The sequence below is a fragment of the Dendropsophus ebraccatus genome, chromosome 3 (assembly GCF_027789765.1).
Source record: "Dendropsophus ebraccatus isolate aDenEbr1 chromosome 3, aDenEbr1.pat, whole genome shotgun sequence".
Lineage (NCBI taxonomy): Eukaryota > Metazoa > Chordata > Amphibia > Anura > Hylidae > Dendropsophus > Dendropsophus ebraccatus.
Window position 1 is genome coordinate 113,029,472 of NC_091456.1, and position 21,918 is coordinate 113,051,389.

At 45.9% G+C, this 21,918-nt stretch overlaps 1 protein-coding gene across 1 annotated transcript; it reads left to right on the forward strand.

The window, feature by feature from the left end:
• Nucleotides 1-1,210: 1,210 nt before the first annotated feature.
• On the forward strand, nt 1,211-2,155 carry LOC138786536 (olfactory receptor 13G1-like). Its single transcript, XM_069963517.1, has one exon. The coding sequence runs from the start codon at nt 1,211-1,213 to the stop codon at nt 2,153-2,155; it is 945 nt and encodes a 314-aa protein (XP_069819618.1).
• Nucleotides 2,156-21,918: the final 19,763 nt, after the last annotated feature.

Consider the following 21,918-nt stretch of genomic DNA (forward strand, 5'->3'; position numbering starts at 1 on the left):
AGATGCCATTACAAATTACAACTATTCCTGTAAAAAACAAGCCCATACATGGCCTGTAGATAGAAAACTGAGAGTGCTAGAGCTCTTAGAAGCATTAGCTCTACTACACCATGCATCAGCTCTGCTACTTCATCAGCTAGTATGCAATGCATACTGGGGTGATGTGATGCAAAATCTGTGAAAAAAAGTCCTGTTTTTACTGTGCAATAATAGTAATATCAGTGGGCAGGAAAGAAAAATAAAGGGGCAAGAACGCAAATAGACTAATCAGGGAGATGCATGATGGGAAATGTCGTTTCCTGGCCAGCGCCATCTTAGATATAGGTTGGCTTTTAGAAAAACTTGTAACTCAGGAATGGCAGCAGCTAGAAAGATGGGAGATGGCTCAAAATACTCAGGGAGCTTGGTGAGTAATGCCCCTATTCCACGAGTCGTTTGGAGGAGCAAACGAGCGCGATTAGCGCTCGTTTGCTCCTCGTTCCCCGCTCGCTGCCGCCGCTATTCGACGCGGCTGCAGCGAGCGGGTGAGTGCGGGAGGGGCTGCTCGGAGGATCGCTGATCGTCCGGGCAGCCCATAGGATATAGCAGCATCTGCTGCCGACGCTCCTATTCAACGGAGCGACGGCAGCAGATCGCTGCTATATCAGTCGCTTGTTTTTCAACATGTTGAAAAACAAGCGACTGCAACGATCAGCCGACATGAACGATGTTGGCTGATCGTTGCACTCTTCCACGGGACGAATATCGTTCGTAGCGGCCGATATCAGCCGAATACGAACGATATTGCTCCTTTAAACGACCCGTGGAATAGGGGCTTAAGACCAGCTAGGTTTGGGAGCATTTAATTTTTTAGCTCTTAGGTGGATAACCCCTTTAATATCAGAGAGTATAAATAAAGTATGTTATATATTAGATAAATAACAATATAATAAATACCCAAATTTCCTAGAGACACAAGTGGTGCACTGATTGACACAAAGGCTATGGACTTCATATCTGTACACCGCTCATGCTAATCAGTGAGCAGAGCCAAGTGGTGACGATCGTAAATAGGCAGGCACAGTAGTCTGCACACAACTGGTATCCAAAGTCGAAATATCTTATATGTCGCTATGAGTTTGTAATGATATTAGTCCATAGAAATATTGATTTGGTATATGTGTGTTTTTTTCAATGTCCTTCAGCATTTGTGTTTTGCAGGTTTTATAAAATGGCATTCAATATGAATCAGACTTCACTTATACAATTCCTCCTTGTAGGCTTGTCCCACTATCCTGATCTCCAGCCCCTCTTTTTTACAATATTTTTATTGATCTACATGTTGGCATTTACTGGGAATATTTTGATAACTGTAGTTATCAGTGCTGATCATCGACTTCACACCCCAATGTATTTCTTTCTTGTTAATCTTTCAATCTTAGATATTTGTTGCACAACTGCTGCCATCCCTAAGATGCTTGAGATACTTGCAGTAGATAAAAAGAACATCTCCTACTCTACTTGCATCTCACAATTATACCTCTTTACTGCAGCACTGAGTACTGAGCTTATTCTTCTGACAGTTATGGCTTATGACAGGTACGTGGCAATCTGCTTCCCTTTACGATACAAGACAATAATGAGCAGAACAGCCTGCGTATGTTTAGCTGGGGCAGCCTGGATTCTGGGCTCTGTGAACTCAATGACACATACGTGTCTTATATTAAAACTCTCCTTTAAGGAAACAAACATTATTGATCACTTTTTCTGTGAGATTCCTCCAGTGCTAAAGTTAGCCAGTTCTGACACCTATGTCAATGATGTTGTTATTGTGGCCTCAGATGTGCTGTTGGGAATGATTTGTTTCATACTGACTGTTATTTCCTATACATATATCATCTCTACAATTATGAAAATTAAATCTGCAGAAAAGAAAAAGAAGGCATTCTCCACCTGTGCCTCTCACCTCACAGTAGTGACTATCTTCTATGGTGGTGTGATCTATACATATGTGCGACCTGCATTCAGCAACCACTTAGAAGCTGACAAAGTCGTATCTGCTCTCTATGCCATAGCATCTCCAGTATTAAACCCAATTATATATAGCCTGAGGAACAAAGAGGTGATCAATGCTATCAATAAAACTTTTGCCAGAAAAACATTGTGGCGTAAGTGAAAGATCACTAATGATTCACATTAAGGGTAGCTTCACACACACCGTATCGCAGTGGATTTTCTGCTGCAGATCCGCAGCTGATTTCATCTAAATACCTGAACACAGCATCAAACCTTCACCATCAAATCTGCTGCAGATCCGGTGTGTATGAAGGCACCCTAACACACACCGTATCGCAGTGGATTTTCTGCTGCAGATCCGCAGCTGATTTCATCGAAATACCTGAACACAGCATCAAATCTTCACCATCAAATCTGCTGCAGATCCGGTGTGTATGAAGGCACCCTAACACAAGAAACGAATATGTACATTCAGCAATGTAATGAAATTGAATACAATAAAAACAGGTCATGTTTTTTGTTGTATTCTTTACATTTGTCTTGTCTCTTAATTTTTTTATGCATAAGAGGGAGGTTACTAAGACAGATATATCACACTCCAGTCTTAGGCTATGATACCACGAGCAAAATACAACAGTAAAATAAATATAAAACATGGCAATATTTCGAATCTTACAATATGCTACATTAAGGTCTATAGAAAAATGGCAGTTTGCACATTGCGCACATGGCTATTTTTCCATATACTTTAAAAGGAACCTGTCACCTGCCGAGGTGAAGACCGCCCGACTCCCCGGTGGAGCTCCTTATACTTACCCCCCTCTCGAAGTGCCGGACCCCGTCCTGCCGCCGAGAAATCCCCGTCAGAAGCCGTGCATGCGCTCACCAGAGATGAGTGAGACGCCCATAGAGAATGACTGCTCCAGTCAATCTCTATGGGCGTCTGAAATAATTACTGTTATTGTAAAACAACAGTCAAGCAGAATACCCCTTTAACACCTTCATGATCAGAGGTCATTAATGCACGTATGCCCAGGTCACACTGAGGCAATGCTCTCTTCCTCGTGTTTTAAGGCCGGGTTCACACAGCGTATGACACAAGCCGTTGTCAGTGAAGTTCATCCCACCGGTACTGCAGGGCCGGCCGAATGAACCTCATTTCTTGATCGATTTGGAATGTGGGCACGTTCTGGTGTGCCGGATCTTAAATCACCATAGCCGACAATGTAAAGTGAGGCCAGAGCCGGACTTTATATTGTCTGCTCTGTCAGTCTTGTGCGGCCACTTGGAATCCTGGCCGGAGTGTATACTGTGTGTATACACGCAGGCTGGGATTCCATATTAATTTATGTTTTTAACCACTTCAACCTAGAGGGCTGTTTGGGGAATCATTTTTGCGCCATCTTTTCATTGAAATTTTTAAAAGTATTTACAAAACAATAAGATGTGGAAATTGAATTGCATATCTGAAAAAACAAATGCGAATGTAGTAGGAGAATCTCTGATGTAGACAAGGACAGTTAAAATGCATAATACAAACCATGTATTGTAAGAGTCCATTTACACAGATTATCTGCCAAAGATTTGAAGCCAAAGCCAGAAACAGACTATAAACAGAGATCAGGTAATAAAGGAAAGCCTGAGATTTTTCCTCCTTTCAAATCCATTTCTGGCTTTGGCTTCAAATCTTTGCCAGATAATCTGTCAGATACTCTTTCTGTGTAAATAGACCCTTACAATTATATACTAAAGTCTAAAAACTTCCCCTTGAAACCAACCCCCATCCCCCCACGTAAGGGTGCCTTTACACAGAGAGATTTATCTGACAGATTTTTGAAGCCAAAGCCAGAAACAGATTAGAAACAGAGAACAGGTCATAAAGGAAAGACAGAGATTTTTCCTTTTTTCAAATCCATTCCTGGCTTTGGCTTCAAAAATCTGTCAGATAAATCTCTGTGTAAATGGGGACATTAATCCCTAAGGACTGAGCCAATTTTCTTCTTAGCACTTTTGCATTTTCCTTCTTGTGTTTAAAAGGCCATACACTTGCATTTATTTACCTACAGACCCACATAAGCTCTTTTTTTTTTTTGCAACACCAATTGTACTTTGCAACAGACTTAATTTTTGCATAAAATACGCTGCGGGAAAAATCATTTGCTCTGTCAAATTTAAAATAAAAAGGAATTTGTTTTCATTTCAGGGAGTTTTGTGTTAATGCCATATCAGTACTGTCATATCAGTACGATCACAACGATATGCAACTTTTTAAAAATAAAAGCCTTAAAAAAAAAAATGTGTTTAAAATTGCTCTATTACCATCCTTATTACGCTTTTATTTTTTGGTCTATGGGGCAGTGTGAGGTGTCATTTTTTCATTACTATCATTACTTTCTATCAGTACATTGTTTGTGTATGTACGACTTTTTAATCACTTTTTATTACAATTTTTCTGGATTTAATGTGACCAAAAATGTGCAATACCTTCAGTACATTGACTTTAAAGGAGAAGTATTGTATTGCCTCCCAAAAGTTTTTCCTGCACTTACTACTGCATCAAGGCTTCACTTCTTGGATAAAATGGTGATGTCACGACCTGCGGGCTGTGGCTGCTGGAGAGGATGATGGCAGAGGGATGCTCAGTGTCCCTCCAGTGCCCTGTGTCTCTCAGTGTCCCCCTGCCATCATCCTCTCCAGCAGCTTTATAAGCATTTCCCGTAATAAGAGTATATTGGTAATTTGTATAACTTTTGGGGGGAAATACAATACTTAACCCCTTAGTGACCGCCGATACGGCTTTTTACGGCGGTCACTAAGGGTCCTTATTCTGCTGCCATCAGCTTTTTACGGCGATGGCAGAGAATAAGATAGCGGGGCCGTGAATCTGTAGGGCGATCACTAACCCCCCTCCGCCGGCGGCCATCATTTCCAAGATGGCCACCGCCATCGCTGTGAACAGACTAATGTCTGTTCACAGCGATGGAAAAGTTAAAATGAATGAAAGCCCCATGCTCTCCGCCACCGGAGGTAGCGGAGAGCATGGGGCAGTGATCGGGGACCCCGGTACAAGCGATCAGCGGTATATACTATATACTGCTGATCGCTTGTGCCACGTGCATCCCGGCACTTTTTAGCCCCTGTCACCATAAATGATTGGTGACAGGGGATAAAAAGTGATGTCCCCCCACCCCCCAAGTCGCCCCCCACCCCTCTGTCACCCCCCATCCCCCAGTCACCCCCCCTTCCCCATATACGTTACCTGATCCTGGAGCTCCTTCCTCCTCTGCATCCTGGCTGGTTATGAAGTGCGCATGCGCTCCACAACCAGCCAACTCTAAAAATTTAAAGTGACAGAGACCAATTTGGTCTCTGTCACTGAACTATGATTACTGTGATAGAAAATATCACAGTAATCATAGTAATATAGTGAAAATGAATGTATAAAGTACAAAAAGTGACAAACATACAAAAAAATAAAACACACACTTTTTATCATAGTAATAATTGCAGTTTACTCCAAAATTAACCCTAACCCCCCCTCCCAGATTACCCGTAACTACTGCACGTTGCCCATAACAACCGCACGTTGCTCGTAACCACCACACGTTGTCCGTAACCACCGCACGTTGCCCGTAACCACCGCACATTGCCCGTAACCACCGCACATTGCCCGTAACCACCCCAAATTGCCAGTGACCCCCTCCAGATTGCCCATAACCACCCCAAATTACATGTACCCACCCCAGATTACCTATAAGCACTTCAGTTTATCAGTAACAATCCCAGATTGTCTGTAACCCCCCCAGGTTGCCCGTAATCACGCCAGATTACATGTAACCCCCCAGATTGCACGTAACCACCGCACGTTGCCTCTGACCACGCCACGATGCCTCTGACCACCGCACATCGCCTCTGACCACTGCACGTCGCCTCTGACCACCGCACATCGCCTCTGACCACTGCACGTCGCCTCTGACCACCGTACGTCGCCTCTGACCACGCCACGGCGCCTCTGACCACGCCACAGCGCCTCTGACCACGCCACGGCGCCTCTGACCACCCCAAATTGCCAATGACCCTCTCCAGATTGCGGTGCCCATGCCAGATTACAGGTACCCACCCCAGATTGTCTATAAGAACCTCAGTTTATCCGTAACCACCCCACGTTGCCCGTAACCACCCCAGATTGTCTGTAAGCACTGCAGGTTGCCCGTAACCACCCCAGATTGTCTGTAAGCACTGCAGGTTGCCCGTAACCACCCCACGTTGCCCGTATCCACCCCAGATTGTCTGTAAGCACTGCAGGTTGCCCGTAACCACCCCAGATTGTCTATAAGCACAGCAGGTTGCCCGCAACCAGCCCACGTTGCCCATAACCACTCCATGTTGCCTGTAACCACCCCAGGTTGCCGTATCCACAGCAGGTTGCCCGTGACCACCGCACGTCGCCTCTGACCACTGCACGTCGCCTCTGACCACCGCACGTTGCCTCTGACCATGCCACGTCGCCTCTGACCACAGCACGTCGCCTCTGACCACCGCAGGTTTCCTCTGACCACCGCACGTTGCCTCTGACCACCCCAAATTGCCAATGACCCCCTCCAGATTGCGGTAACCATGCCAGATTACAGGTACCCACCCGAGATTACCTATAAGCACTTCAGTTTATCCGTAACCACCCCACATTGCCCGTAACCACCCCACGTTGTCCGTAACCACCCCAGATTGTCTGTAAGCACTGCAGGTTGCCCGTAACCACCCCACGTTGCCTGTAACCACCCCAGGTTGCCGTAACCACAGCAGGTTGCCCGTGACCACCCCATGTTGTCCGTAACCACCCCAGATTACCTGTAATCACCTCAGGTTGCCCATAATTACGCCAGACTGTCCGTAACCACCCCACATTACCTGTAATCTCATTTTTTTTATTTTATTTTAGTAACTGCGCTATTCTAATAACCATTACTAGCTGCAGTTTTGCTCCAGTAAATTGGCACTCCTTCCCTTCTGAGCCCTGCTGTGTGCCCATACAGTGGTTTATGCCCACATATGAGGTACCGTTTTACTCAGAAGAACCTGCGTTAAAGATTTAGGGGTACGTTTTCTCTCCTGTTCCTCGTCAAATTGAGAAATTTCAAACTAAACCAACATATTATTGGAAAAATTCGAGTTTTTCATTTTTACTGGCCAATTTTGAATACTTTCCTCTAATACCTGTGGGGTAAAAATGGTCACCACACCCCAAGATGAATTCTTTGAGGGGTGCACTTTCCAAAATGGGGTGACTTTTGGGGGGAATCTATTCTGCTGACACTACAGGGGCACTGCAAACGCACCTGGCGTCAGAAACTTCTTCAGAAAAATCTGCACTGAAAATGCTAATTGGCGCTCCTTCCCTTCTGAGCCAGGCTGTGTGCCCATGCAGTGGTTTATGCCCACATATGGGGTACCGTTCTACTCAGGAGAACCTGCCTTACATATATTGGGGTGACATTTCTCTCCTGTTCCTCGTGAAATTGAGAAATTTCAAACTAAAAGAACATAATATTGGAAACATTCGAGTTTTTCATTTTTACTGTCTTCTTTTGAATACTTTCCTGTAATACCTGTGGGGTCAAAATGGTCACCACACACCAAGATGAATTCTATGAGGGGTGCACTTTCCAAAATGGGGTGACATATGGGTTTTTTTCTCTCTGCTGACACTACAGGGGCACTGCAAACGCACCTGGCGCTCAGAAACTTCTTCAGCAAAATCTGCATTGGAAAAGCTAATTGGCGCTCCCTTCCTTCTGAGCCCGGCTGTGTGCCCATACAGTGGTTTACGCCCACATATGGGGTACCGTTGTATTCAGGAGAACCTGCGTTACAAATTTTGGGGTGCTTTTTCTCTCATGTTCCTTTTGAAAATGAGAAACTTTAATCTAAACGTATATATTATTGGAAAATTTTAATTTTCCATTTTTTTACTGCCTAATTGTGAATACTTTCCTCCAGCCCCTGTAGGGTTAAAATGCTCATTATACCCCTAGATTAATTCTTTAAGGTGTGTAGTTTCCAAAATGGGGTCACTTATGGGGGTTTTCAGGATACCAGAATTCTAAATCCATTTAAAAAAAGAACTGGTCCCTAAAAAAATCAGTTTTGGAAACTTTCACGAAAATGTGATAATTTGCTGATAAATTTCTAAGCCCCATAACGCCCTAAAAAAGTAAAATATGTTTACCAAGCTATGCCAGAATAAAGAAGACATATTGGTAATGTGACTTAATAACTAATTTATGTGCTACAACGTTCTTTTTTTAGAAGCAGAGAATTTCAAAAAATTTCATAAAATGCTAATTTTTTAAATTTTTCATGATATTTTGATGTTTTTCACAAAAAACACACAAGGTAGTGACCAAATTTTGCCACTAACATAAAGTGCCATATGTGATGAAAAAACAATCTCAGAATCGCTAGCATACGTTAAAGCATCACTGAGCTATAAGAGCATAAAGTGAGACAGGTCAGATTTTTAAAAATTAGCCTGGTCATTAAGGACCAAACTAGCTGCAGCACGAAGGGGCTAAAGAGTCACTGTCGTTTTTTTTTTGTTTTTTTTGCAGAAATCAATAGTCCAGGCAATTTTAAGAAACTTTGCAAATGGGTTTATTAACCAAATATGCCATTATCTGCGTTTAAAAAGCCTTTTCCCAGGTCCCCCCCTCCCTCCTCTTTTCTATCCACTGCAAAAAAATCAGAAAATTGTGACTTGTTGCATCAGATGTACCCAGTCTGTTCTAGGGAGAGAGGAGGGGGAGGGGGGAGGAGGAAGGAGGGAGTTAGCCACAGCAGGAAGCAGATAACAGAGGATTACAGGCACACAGCTGGGTGAACGCTGTAATCAGAGCTCAGAGAGGTCAGTGGTGACTGTCAGAGGAGATAAAGGGTGATGGATTTGTAGATTAACTCTTTGTTGTCCTGTTTTGGTCTTTTATTTAGCTCTCTCCATAGGAGAACAATGAAGACAGGGGGGGAGCTTCAAAATGCATTTTTCAGCTAATAAACCCAATTACAAAGTCTCTTAAAATTGCCTGGACTATTGATTTCTGCAAAAAAAAAAAAAATACATTCCAAACAGTGACACTTTAAATAAAATTTGTCGCCGGACTTCTCTTAAGGGAGTGCGGCAAGACACCTGATTTATCATGGAAACAGGAATAAACCTAAAAATTTCGGCACCCTCAAGCAGCTGGTGCAGGTCCCACTGGATTTACCATCCTCTTAGTATATCCAGCAGACTGCATGGTCACAGGGCTTTATTTAAGACCAGTATACGAATATGCTGGTCTTTAGATCTCTCCCCCATTAAATTTTAGAAAGTGAGAGGCGATAGCTGACAGACACTCTGGAATCACAGATAGAGGTGAGGGAATAGTGGGTCTGAACGCAAAACTAAAAAGAAATAGAAATATTAAAGTGTCACTGTTGTGAATTTTTTTTTTTGCAGAAATCAATAGTCCAGGCGATTTTAAGAAACTTTGTAATTAGGTTTATTAGCCAAAAAATGCATTTTTATCATGAAAAAGCAGTTTGAAACCCTCCTCCCTGTCTTCATTGTTCTCCTATGGAGAGAGCTAAAGAAAAGACCAAAACAGGACAACAACGAGTTAATCTACAAATACCTCACCCGTTATCTCCTCTGACAGTCACCACTGACCTGTCTGAGCTCAGATTACAGCTGTCTCCCAGCTATGTGCCTGTAATCCTCTGTTATCTGCTTTCTGCTGTTATCTGCTAACTCCCTCCTCCTTCCTCCTCCCCCCTCCCCTCTCCCTAGAGCAGACAGGGTACGACTCATGCAACAAGTCACAATTTTCAGATTTTTTGGAGTGGATGGAAAACAGGAAGGAGGGGGGACCTGGGAAAAGGCTTTTTACATGCAGATAATGGCATATTTGGCTAATAAACCCAATTACAAAGTTTCTTAAAATCGCCTGGACTATTGATTTCTGCAAAAAAAAAAAAAACCTCCCTCTCTTTAACCCCTAGACGACCCTGGACGTAGGGTTACGTCATGGAAGTCTGTCCCCAGACGACCCATGACGTAACTGTACGTCCTGGGTGTTTCTCCCGCTATGAAGCGCGCTCCGGAGCGGAGCGCGCTTCATAGGAGGTGGGGGCCGGCTGCAGTGAGCAGCCGGGACCTCACCGGTAATGACAGGCTGCAGCAATCGCGCTGCCGCGTGTCATTAACCCCTTAAACGCCGCGATCGCTGCGCGACCGCGGCGTTTAAGTGTAAGTGACAGGGGGAGTCCCCTGTCACTTACCGATCGGGACCCCCGCAGTGTGACTGTGGGGGTCCCGATCGGTAAAACGGACCGCCAGAGGTCTCTCACCTGCCTCCGTGCGGTCCGATCGGCGATCTGCTACACTGAGCCTGCACAGGCAGGCTCAATGAGCAGATCGCCGATAACACTGATCAATGCTATGCCTATGGCGTAGCAATCATCAGTGTAGAAATCAAAGCACTGTATGTAAAAGTCCCCCAAAGGGACTTCAAATGTGTAAAAAAAAAAAAAAAGTTCAAAACACTATTACACTACCCCAAAACCCCTCCCCCAATAAAAGATTAAATCACCCCCCCTTTCCCATTATATAAATAAAACATATAAAAATGAATAAATAGATAAACATATAATATACCGTAGCATGCGTAATTGTCTGATCTATTAAAATATAACAAGCGTCATTGCGAACGGAGAATGGCGTAGACGAAAAGAAGGAAAAAGTGCGCGGATTACCGATTTTATGTTACATTATATATAAAAAAAAAATCAATAAAAAGTGATCAAAACATCCGATCTTCACAAATATGGTATTAATAAAAACTAGAGATCATGGCGGAAAAAATTACACCCCATACAGCCCCGTAGGTGAAAAAATAAAACCGTTATAAGCGTCACAATAGGGCCATTTTATTAATATTTAATTGCCAAAAAAAAAAAGGATTTCATAAAAAAAATACATATATAACATTACAGAATCTGTGTAACCTGCATATGGTTGTGTTCGGGCTGACCTATAGAATAATAGTATCATGTCACTTTTACCATATAGTGCATTACGTAGACACAGGAACCCCCCAAACGTTACCATATTGCATCCTTTTTTACGATTTCACCTATTTATATCTTCATAAATAATATATTTGGAATTCCATCATACATGTTATGGTAGAATGAAAGACGCCATTACACAGTACAACTATTCCTGTAAAAAACAAGCACTTACATGGCTTGTAGATAGAAAACTGAGAGTGCTAGAGCTCTTAGAAGGGGAGGAGGGAAAAACGAAAACACTAAGATCAAAATTTGCGAGGTCCACTGGGTCATTTTGGGCCTGGTCCTCAAAGGGTTAAACTCTCTTTAACCCCTTAGTGACAGCCGATACGGCTTTCTACGGCGGTCACTAATGGTCCTTATTCTGCTGCCATCAGCTTTTTACGGCGATGGCAGAGAATAAGGCTGCGGGGCCGGGACGGCCCCCACCCCATCCCCCCGGCTACCGGAGGTAGCTGAGGGGTTGGGGCAGTGTGTGAGGTCCGTCCCGGCCCCCCCCCCCCCTTACCGACGATCGCCGCTATTAACGTTATAGCGGCGGCCGTCGGTAAAGGGGATTACCGGTGCCGCCGCCGCCTTTCATCTCCCCCCGCCGTGAATCTACGGCGGGGGGAGATGAAATAAGTGTATATCAGACCCCAGATCAGACCCCCCTAGTGCCCCGAAAACTAACCCCCCTCCCCCGGCGGCCATCATTTCCAAGATGGCCGCCGCCATCGCTGTGAACCGACTAACGTCGGTTCACAGCGATTAAAAAGTTAAAATGAATGAAAGCCCCATGCTCTCCGCCACCGGAGGTAGCGGAGAGCATGGGGCAGTCATCGGGGACCCCCCTGTTGGGTCCCGGTACAAGCGATCAGCGGTATATACTATATACCGCTGATCGCTTGTAGCATGTGCTCCCGGCACTTTTTATCCCCTGTCACCATAAATGATTGGTGACAGGGGATAAAAAGTGATGTCCCCCCACCCCCCAAGTCGCCCCCCACCCCCCCTGTCACCCCCGTCCCCCAGTCACCCCCCCTTCCCCATATACTCACCGGATCCACGGAGCTCCTTCCTCTTCGGTGTCCTGGCTGGTTATGAAGTGCGCATGCGCTTCACAACCAGCCAACTCTGAAAATTTAAAGTGACAGAGACCAATTTGGTCTCTGTCACTGAACTATGATTACTGTGATAGAAAATATCACAGTAATCATAGTAATACAGTGAAAATGAATATGTAAAGTACAAAAAGTGACAAACATACAAAAAAATAAAACACACACTTTTTATTATAGTAATAATTGCAGTTTACTCCCAAATTACCCCTAACCCCTCCCCAGATTACCCGTAACCACCGCACGTTGCCCGTAACCACCGCACGTTGCCCATAACCACCGCACGTTGCCCGTAACCACCGCACGTTGCCCGTAACCACCGCACGTTGCCCGTAACCACCGCACGTTGCCCGTAACCACCGCACGTTGCCCGTAACCACCGCACGTTGCCCGTAACCACCGCAAATTGCCAGTGACCCCCTCCAGATTGCCCGTAACCACCCCAAATTACATGTACCCACCCCAGATTACCTATAAGCACTTCAGTTTATCAGTAACAATCCCAGATTGTCTGTAACCCTTCCAGGTTGCACATAACCCCCCCAGGTTCCCCGTAATCATGCCAGATTACATGTAACCCCCCCAGATTGCACGTAACCACTGCGCGTTGCCTCTGACCACGCCACGATGCCTCTGACCACGCCACGATGCCTCTGACCACGCCACAATGCCTCTGACCACCGCACGTCGCCTCTGACCACCGCACGTCGCCTCTGACCACCACACGTCGCCTCTGACCACCGCACGTCGCCTCTGACCACCGCACGTTGCCTCTGACCACCACACGTCGCCTCTGACCACCCCAAATTGCCAATGACCCCCTCCAGATTGCGGTGCCCATGTCAGATTACAGGTACCCACCCCAGATTGCCTATAAGAACTTCAGTTTATCCGTAACCACCCCACATTGCCCGTAACCACCCCACGTTGCCCGTAACCACCCCAGATTGTCAGTAAGCACTGCAGGTTGCGCGTAACCACCCCACGTTGCCCGTATCCACCTCAGATTGTCTGTAAGCACTGCAGGTTGCCCGTAACCAGCCAACGTTGCCTGTAACCACCCCAGATTGTCTGTAAGCATTGCAGGTTGCCCGTAACCACCCCACGTTGCCCGTATCCACCCCAGATTGTCTGTAAGCACTGCAGGTTGCCCGTAACCACCCCACGTTTCCCGTAACCATCCCGAATTGTCTGTAAGCACAGCAGGTTGCCCGTAACCAGCCCACGTTGCCCGTTACCAGCCCACGTTGCCTGTAACCAGCCCACGTTGCCTGTAACCACCCCACGTTGCCGTAACCACAGCAGGTTGCCCGTGACCATCACACGTTGCCCATAACCACCACACGTTGCCCGTAACCACCCCGCGTTGCCTGTAACCACCCCACGTTGCCTGTAACCACAGCAGGTTGCCCGTGACCACCCCATGTTGTCCGTAACCACCCCAGATTACCTGTAACCACCTCAGGTTGCCCATAACCACCCTTGGTTGCCCGTAACCACCCCACATTACCTGTAATCTCATTTTTTTCATTTTATTTTAGTAACTGCGCTATTCTAATAACCATTACTAGCTGCGGTTTTGCTCCTGTAAATTGGCGCTCCTTCCCTTCTGAGCCCTGCTGTGTGCCCATACAGTGGTTTATGCCCACATATGAGGTACCGTTTTACTCAGGAGAACCTGCGTTACAGATTTTGGGGTACGTTTTCTCTCCTGTTCCTCGTCAAATTGAGAAATTTCAAACTAAACCAACATATTATTGGAAAAATTCGAGTTTTTCATTTTTACTGGCCAATTTTGAATACTTTCCTCTAATACCTGTGGGGTAAAAATGGTCACCACACACCAAGATGAATTCTTTGAGGGGTGCTCTTTCCAAAATGTGGTGACTTTTGGGGGGAATCTATTCTGCTGACACTACAGGGGCTCAGCAAACACACCTGGCGCTCAGAAACTTCTTCAGAAAAATCTGCACTGAAAATGCTAATTGGCGCTCCTTCCCTTCTGAGCCCGGCTGTGTGCCCATGCAGTGGTTTATGCCCACATATGGGGTACCGTTGTACTCAGGAGAACCTGCTTTACATATATTGGGGTGACATTTCTCTCCTGTTCCTCATGAAATTGAGAAATTTCAAACTAAAGGAACATATTATTGGAAAAATTCGAGTTTTTCATTTTTACTGTCTACTTTTGAATACTTTCCTCAAATACCTGTGGGGTCAAAATGCTCACCACACCCCAAAATAAATTCTATGAGGGGTGCACTTTCCAAAATGGGGTGACTTATGGCGAGATTTTACTCCGCTGGCACTACAGGGGCACTGCAAACACACCTGGCACTCGGAAACTTCTTCAGCAAAATCTGCATTGAAAAAGCTAATTGGCGCTCCTTCCCTTTTGAGCCCTCCTGTGTGCCCATACAGTGGTTTACGCCCACATATGGGGTACCATTGTACTCAGGAGAACCTGCGTTACAAATTTTGTGGTACTTTTTTCCTCTTGTTCCTCGTGAAATTGAGAAATTTCAAAGTAAAAGAACATAATATTGGAAAAATTTGAGTTTTTCATTTTTACTGTCTACTTTTGAATACTTTCCTCTAATACCTGTGGGGTCAAAATGGTCACCACACACCAAGATGAATACTTTGAGGGGTGCACTTTCCAAAATGGAGTGACTTATGGCGAGATTTTACTCCGCTGGCACTACAGGGGCTCTGCAAACGCACCTGGCGCTCGGAAACTTCTGCAGCAAAATCTGCATTGAAAAAGCTAATTGGCGCTCCTTCCCTTCTGAGCCCTCCTGTGTGCCCATGCAGTGGTTTATGCCCACATATGGGGTACCATTGTACTCAGGAGAACCTGCGTTACAAATTTTGGGGTGCTTTTTGTCTCATATTCCTTTTGAAAATGAGAAACTTTAATCTAAACGTATATATTATTGGAAAATTTAAATTTTCAATTTTTTTACTGCCTAATTGTGAATACTTTCCTCCAGCCCCTGTAGGGTTAAAATGCTCATTATACCCCTAGATTAATTCTTTAAGGTGTGTAGTTTCCAAAATGGGGTCACTTATGGTGGTTTTCAGGATACCAGACTTCTAAATCCATTTAAAAAAAGAACTGGTCCCTAAAAAAATCAGTTTCACAAAAATGTGATAATTTGCTGATAAATTTCTAAGCCCCATAACACCCTAAAAAAGTAAAATATGTTTACCAAATTATGCCAGAATAAAGAAGACATATTGGTAATGTGACTTAGTAACTAATTTATGTGCTACGACTTTCTTTTTTTAGAAGCAGAGAATTTCAAAGTTCATAAAATGCAAATTTTTTCAATTTTTCATGATATTTTGATGTTTTTCACAAAAAACACACAAAATAGTGACCAAATTTTGCCACTAACATAAAGTGCCATATGTCACGAAAAAACAATCTCAGAATCGCTAGCATACGTTAAAGCATCACTGAGCTATAAGAGCATACAGTGAGACAGGTCAGATTTTGAAAAATTAGCCTGGTCATTAAGGCCCAAACTAGCTGCAGCACGAAGGGGTTAAACTCCCATACTGTTACACTAATGGAAACATACTAAAAGTAGGGAATCTGATAACATTTGTAGGTCCTGTAGACCAGTGATTTTCAACCAGTGTGCCGTGGCACACTAGTGTGCCGCGACACATGGTCGGGTGTGCCGCAGGGAAAGTTCCCTAAACTATGGTGCCAATGTGTTTTGTTCCCTGGCAATGCGAAGCGATCAGTGGCGGATTCTAATGTGGGCGGTTGCGTGCCGCAGCGCACCACGCTCCCGGTCTCCGCTGATTGGAGGTGCACATCCGGGCCCTACGGGCGGCCAGTAGGTGAGGCGGACAGCAGTGGCGACCATCTCGGAGGAGGTGTGGAGGAAGGGGGGAGAGAAACCTGGGGATGGGGGAGAGAAACAGCAAAGAGAAGCAGGGGGGAGAGGAGTTTGGTGGAGAGAAGCACAGGAGAGAAGCATGGGGGAGAGAAGCACAGGAGATAAGCATGGTGGAGAGAAGCACAGGAGATAAGCATGGGGGAGAGAAGCACAGGAGAGAAGCATGGGGGAGAGAAGCACAGGAGAGAAGCATGGGGGAGAGAAGCACAGGAGAGAAGCATGGGGGAGAGAAGCACAGGAGAGAAGCATGGGGGAGAGAAGCACAGGAGAGAAGCATGGGGGAGAGAAGCACAGGAGAGAAGCAGGGGGGAGAGAAGCACAGGAGAGAAGCAGGGGGGAGAGAAGCATGGGGGAGAGAAGCACAGGAGAGAAGCAGGGGGGAGAGAAGCATGGGGGAGAGAAGCACAGGAGAGAAGCAGGGGGGAGAAGTATGGTGGAGAGAAGCATGGGGGAGAGAAGCACAGGAGAGAAGCATGGGGGAGAGAAGCAGGGGGGAGAAGTATGGCTGAGAGAAGCACAGGAGAGAAGAAGGGGGGAGAAGTATGGTGGAGAGAAGCAGGGGGGAGAAGTATGGTGGAGAGAAGCACAGAAGAGAAGCATGGAGGAGAGAAGCACAGGAGAGAAGCATGGGGGAGAGAAGCACAGGAGAGAAGCATGGAGAAGAGAAGCACAGGAGAGAAGTGTGGGGGAGAGAAGCATGGTGGAGAGAAGCATAGGAGAGAAGCAGGGGGGAGAAGTATGGTGGAGAGAAGCACAGGAGAGAAGCAGGGGGGAGAGAGCCACAGGAGAGAAGCAGGGGGAGAAGTATGGTGGAGAGAAGCAGGGGGGAGAAGTATGGTGGAGAGAAGCACAGGAGAGAAGTATGGTGGAGAGAAGCACAGGAGAGAAGCATGGGGGAGAGAAGCACAGGAGAGAAGCAGGGGGGGGGGAGTATGGTGGAGAGAAGCACGGGAGAGAAGCACAGGAGAGAAGCATGGGGGAGAGAAGCACAGGAGAGAAGAAGGGGGGAGAAGTATGGTGGAGAGAAGCACAGGAGAGAAGAAGGGGGGAGAAGTATGGTGGAGAGAAGCACAGGAGAGAAGCATGGGGGGAGAGAAGCACAGGATAGAAGCATGGGGGGGAGAAGCACAGGAGAGAAACAGGAGAGAAGCATGGGGGAGAGAAGCACAGGAGAGAAACAGGAGAGAAGCATGGGGGAGAGAAGCAGGGGGTAGAAGTATGTTGGAGAGAAGCACAGGAGAGAAGAAGGGGGGAGAAGTATGGTGGAGAGAAGCACAGGAGAGAAGCATGGGGGGAGAGAAGCACAGGAGAGAAGCATGGGGGGAGAAGCACAGGAGAGAAGCAGGGGGGAGAAGCATGGGGGAGAAGTATGGTGGAGAGAAGCACAGAAGAGAAGCATGGTGGAGAGAAGCACAGGAGAGAAGCATGGTGGAGAGAAGCACAGAAGAGAAGCGGGGGGAGAAGTATGGTGGAGAGAAGCATGGGGGGAGAGAAGCACAGGAGAGAAGCATGGGGGAGAAGCATGGGGGAGAGAAGCAGGGGGGAGAAGTATGGTGGAGAGAAGCACAGGAGAGAAGGGGGGAGAAGTATGGTGGAGAGAAGCATGAGGGGAGAGAAGCATGGGGGAGAAGCAGGGGGAGAAGCACAGGAGAGAAGCAGGTGGGAGAAGTATGGTGGAGAGAAGCACAGAAGAGAAGCAGGGGGGAAAAGTATGGAGCAGAGAAGCACAGGAGAGAAGCATGGGGGAGAGAAGCACAGGAGAGAAGCAGTGAGGAGAAGTATGGTGGAGAGAAGCACAGGAGAGAAGTAGGGGGGAGAAGTATGGTGGAGAGAAGCACAGGAGAGAAGCATGGGGGAGAGAAGCACAGGAGAGAAGCATGGGGGAGAGAAGCACAGGAGAGAAGCAGGGGGGGAGAGAAGCACAGGAGAGAAGTATGGTGGAGAGAAGCACAGGAGAGAAGCAGGGAGGAGAAGTATGGTGGAGAGAAGCACAGGAGAGAAGTAGGGGGGAGAAGTATGGTGGAGAGAAGCATAGGAGAGAAGCACAGGGGGGAGAAGAAAACAGGCCCAGGTTTCACACTGAGTGAGTTTAAATACATTTAGAATCTATATTATTAACTATATGTATAATATGTACTGTTTTAGTGTCATTTTGTGCCATTTTTGTTGGTGGTGTGCCCCGGGATTTTTTAAGTATAAAAAGTGTGCCGCGGCTCAAAAAAGGTTGAAAATCACTGCTGTAGACCAAAGCATGCGGCATTAGGAAGCTGCCCCCTATAGCAACAGTTACTAGACTGTAGTGATGGGTAGTTCGTGAGTGATTAGTTCAAAATGAACTAATCTTCAGAGTGAACTAGTTCATCTAGTTCACCATCCTGACAGAGATTAGTTCATTATGAACTAAACAGAAAGTGGGAGGAGACAGTGATCCCTCATCCAGCTCCAGGAAACAAGCTCCCTGCTCTCACACTTGCTCTATAGCTCCTGATGCTGTAAAATAAGGTAGTAAAACACTATACCGCACACATCACATACAAATATAATAGTAATAATATTAATAACATTGAAATTGCACAGTAGACAGACACAGCCCATATGTGTGTATGAGAGAGAGAGAGAGAGAGAGAGAGAGAGAGAGAGAGAGAGAGAGAGAGAGAGATAGTTTCTATATGTGGTTCATGTCCCTCACCTGTCTTTGTGATTAGATCAACCTCCTGTAGCCTAGAAGATCAGTCTTGTTAAAATCTTTACCCCCTGGCTCGTTCTGTACTCAAAATGGTGGCTGCTGATCTGCTTCTCAGCTCCCTCATACACATTCATTATGAGTCAGTACTCTACACTACCACAGAGGGCAGTGCTGGGCTCAGAGATATGCATCACATTGAACTAGACTGTCCTGATTCACTCTCAAACCATTTTGTTCAGCAGTTCATCTAGTTCATTTGGTTCACAGGTCACATGATGCCTCTCTCTATCAGCTCCTCATAGCAGGGCTCCAGATGGCGACCAAAATGGTCGCCAATGCGACTGATATCTTGCAAATGGTGCCTAGATTTATTAATCTGGGCGCCATTTGCGACTGGCCCCGGCAGCGGCTGTCTCTTTAAGGACTTCCGCACGCTGCACCGAAGCACGTGGCGCCTCTGCGGCCGTCCGTCCAATGAATGACGGACGTGCTGGATGACGTGTGCGGGGACACGCTTCTCCAGTGACGTCATCCAGCACGTCCGTCATTCATTGGACGGACGGCCGCAGAGGCGCCACACTCCTCCAGCGCCTCTCTCCCGCCTCTCCTCACCCGGCGGTTCTTCAAGTGCACCCCAGCGGCACCAATTTGTGGATAGTGTGTGTGAGTACAACCGGAGGGACGGCAGGGGTGGCGGCCGGCCACTAATCTGTGTGGGGGGACCGCGGCCTGGGCGGCTGATTGGTAGTGTCTGTTGTGATGGCGGCCAGGTGCGGTAGTCAGTGCGTGTGGGGTGCGGGGTATGTATAGACTGCACAGTACCACTTCCCTCAGTGTCAGTATGTATAGACTGCACAGTACCACTTGCCTCAGTGTGTGTGTGTGTGTGTGTATATACACTGGACAGTACCACTTCCCTCAGTGTGTGTGTGTGTGTGTGTGTATATATACACTGCACAGTACCACTTCCCTCAGTGTCTGTATGTATAGACTGCACAGTACCACTTCCCTCAGTGTCTGTATGTATAGACTGCACAGTACCACTTCCCTCAGTGTCTGTATGTATAGACTGCACAGTACCACTTCCCTCAGTGTCTGTATGTATACACTGCACAGTACCACTTCCCTCAGTGTCTGTATGTATACACTGCACAGTACCACTTCCCTCAGTGTCTGTATGTATACACTGCACAGTACCACTTCCCTCAGTGTCTATATGTATACACTGCACAGTACCACTTCCCTCAGTGTCAGTATGTATAGACTGCACAGTACCACTTCCCTCAGTGTGTGTGTGTGTGTGTGTGTGTGTGTGTGTGTGTGTGTATACACTGCACAGTACCACTTCCCTCATTGTCAGTATGTATAGACTGCACAGTACCTCTTCCCTCAGTGTGTGTGTGTATATACACTGCACAGTACCACTTCCCTCAGTGTCTGTATGTATATACACTGCACAGTACCACTTCCCTCAGTGTCTGTATATACACTGCACAGTACCACTTCCCTCAGTGTCAGTATGTATAGACTGCACAGTACCTCTTCCCTCAGTGTGTGTGTATATACACTGCACAGTACCACTTCCCTCAGTGTCAGTATGTATAGACTGCACAGTACCACTTCCCTCAGTGTCTGTATGTATATACACTGCACAGTACCTTTTCCCTCAGTGTCTGTATGTAGACTGCACAGTACCACTTCCCTCAGTGTCTTTATATACACTGCACAGTACCACTTCCCTCAGTGTGTGTGTATGTATACACTGCACAGTACCACTTCCCTCAGTGTCTGTATATACACTGCACAGTACCACTTCCCTCAGTGTGTGTGTGTGTGTGTATATACACTGCACAGTACCACTTCCCTCAGTGTCAGTATGTATAGACTGCACAGTACCACTTCCCTCAGTGTCTGTATGTATAGACTGCACAGTACCACTCCCCTCAGTGTCTGTATGTATACACTGCACAGTACCACTTCCCTCAGTGTGTGTGTATATACACTGCACAGTACCACTTCCCTCAGTGTCTGTGTGTATATACACTGCACAGTACCACTTCCCTCAGTGTCTGTATGTATATACACTGACTCAGAACCTGACTTGTAGACCACCTCACACATTCTAGTGGACTGTATATTGTTGTCAAGTTACAAGCTTTTAAGTTCAAGTTCAGAAGAGTAAGCCTCATTAATAGGCTAGCCAAGTGAAGCTGAAGTACTGAGTCAGACTGTATATGGTTGTCAAGTTCGAAGTTTCCATGTTGAACGTTTTCAAACTAAGAAAAGAGAATCTAAAGGAGGAGGCTGCTGCCGCGGCCTCTGCACACAGTAAGTCCCATTTAACATAACATTAATTTTACATGTTTTAAAATGTTGGCGACCAAATATTCTATTTGGCGCCTAAATTTTTCAGGTTAGGGCTCCTAGGTAAATTTTTTTAGTCTGGAGTCCTGCATAGGATATGGGTGGAAAATCAGCAGGCTGTTTTAGAGGAAGATTTTCTTTGCCCCCATAGCAACCAATCACAGCTCAGCTTTCTGATATTGCTCTGGCAAGTGAGAGAACTGGAGAATGATGAAAGTCCAGTACTTATCAGTTGCTGTATGCCCCACATGAAGTCATGTAATCTTCCCAGTCTGACACAGAGCTCCTTGCAACATGACATTCTGTGGGACATACAGCAGCTGATAAGTACTGGGAGGTTTAAATATTTAAAAAAGAAAAAAAAAGGAAATTACTAACTTGAATAAATAACTTTTGAATTTATTTTCTCCAGAGTACCCCTTTAACAAAAGTTTGTTATATAATGATCAGATGTATTAACTAGATCTGATCATTTTAACAAGACTATAACTCCCCCTAGGAGCCACAGCTTCTGTGTAATGAACTAGAACTGTTCAATATCTTCTCAGCAGAATCCAGAGAAATACTGAACTAAATGAACTAATCTTTTCAGTGAACTAGTTCATAGTGAACTAATCATCAAAACGAACTAGATTTCCCATCACTACTAGACTGAGGATGGGCCCAGTTTCTTCCTCATCCGGTCTAAAACGTACACACTGGGGAAAAGGGTAAGAGCTTAGCGTGAGGCGAGGAAGCATGTGGTAGAAAACAA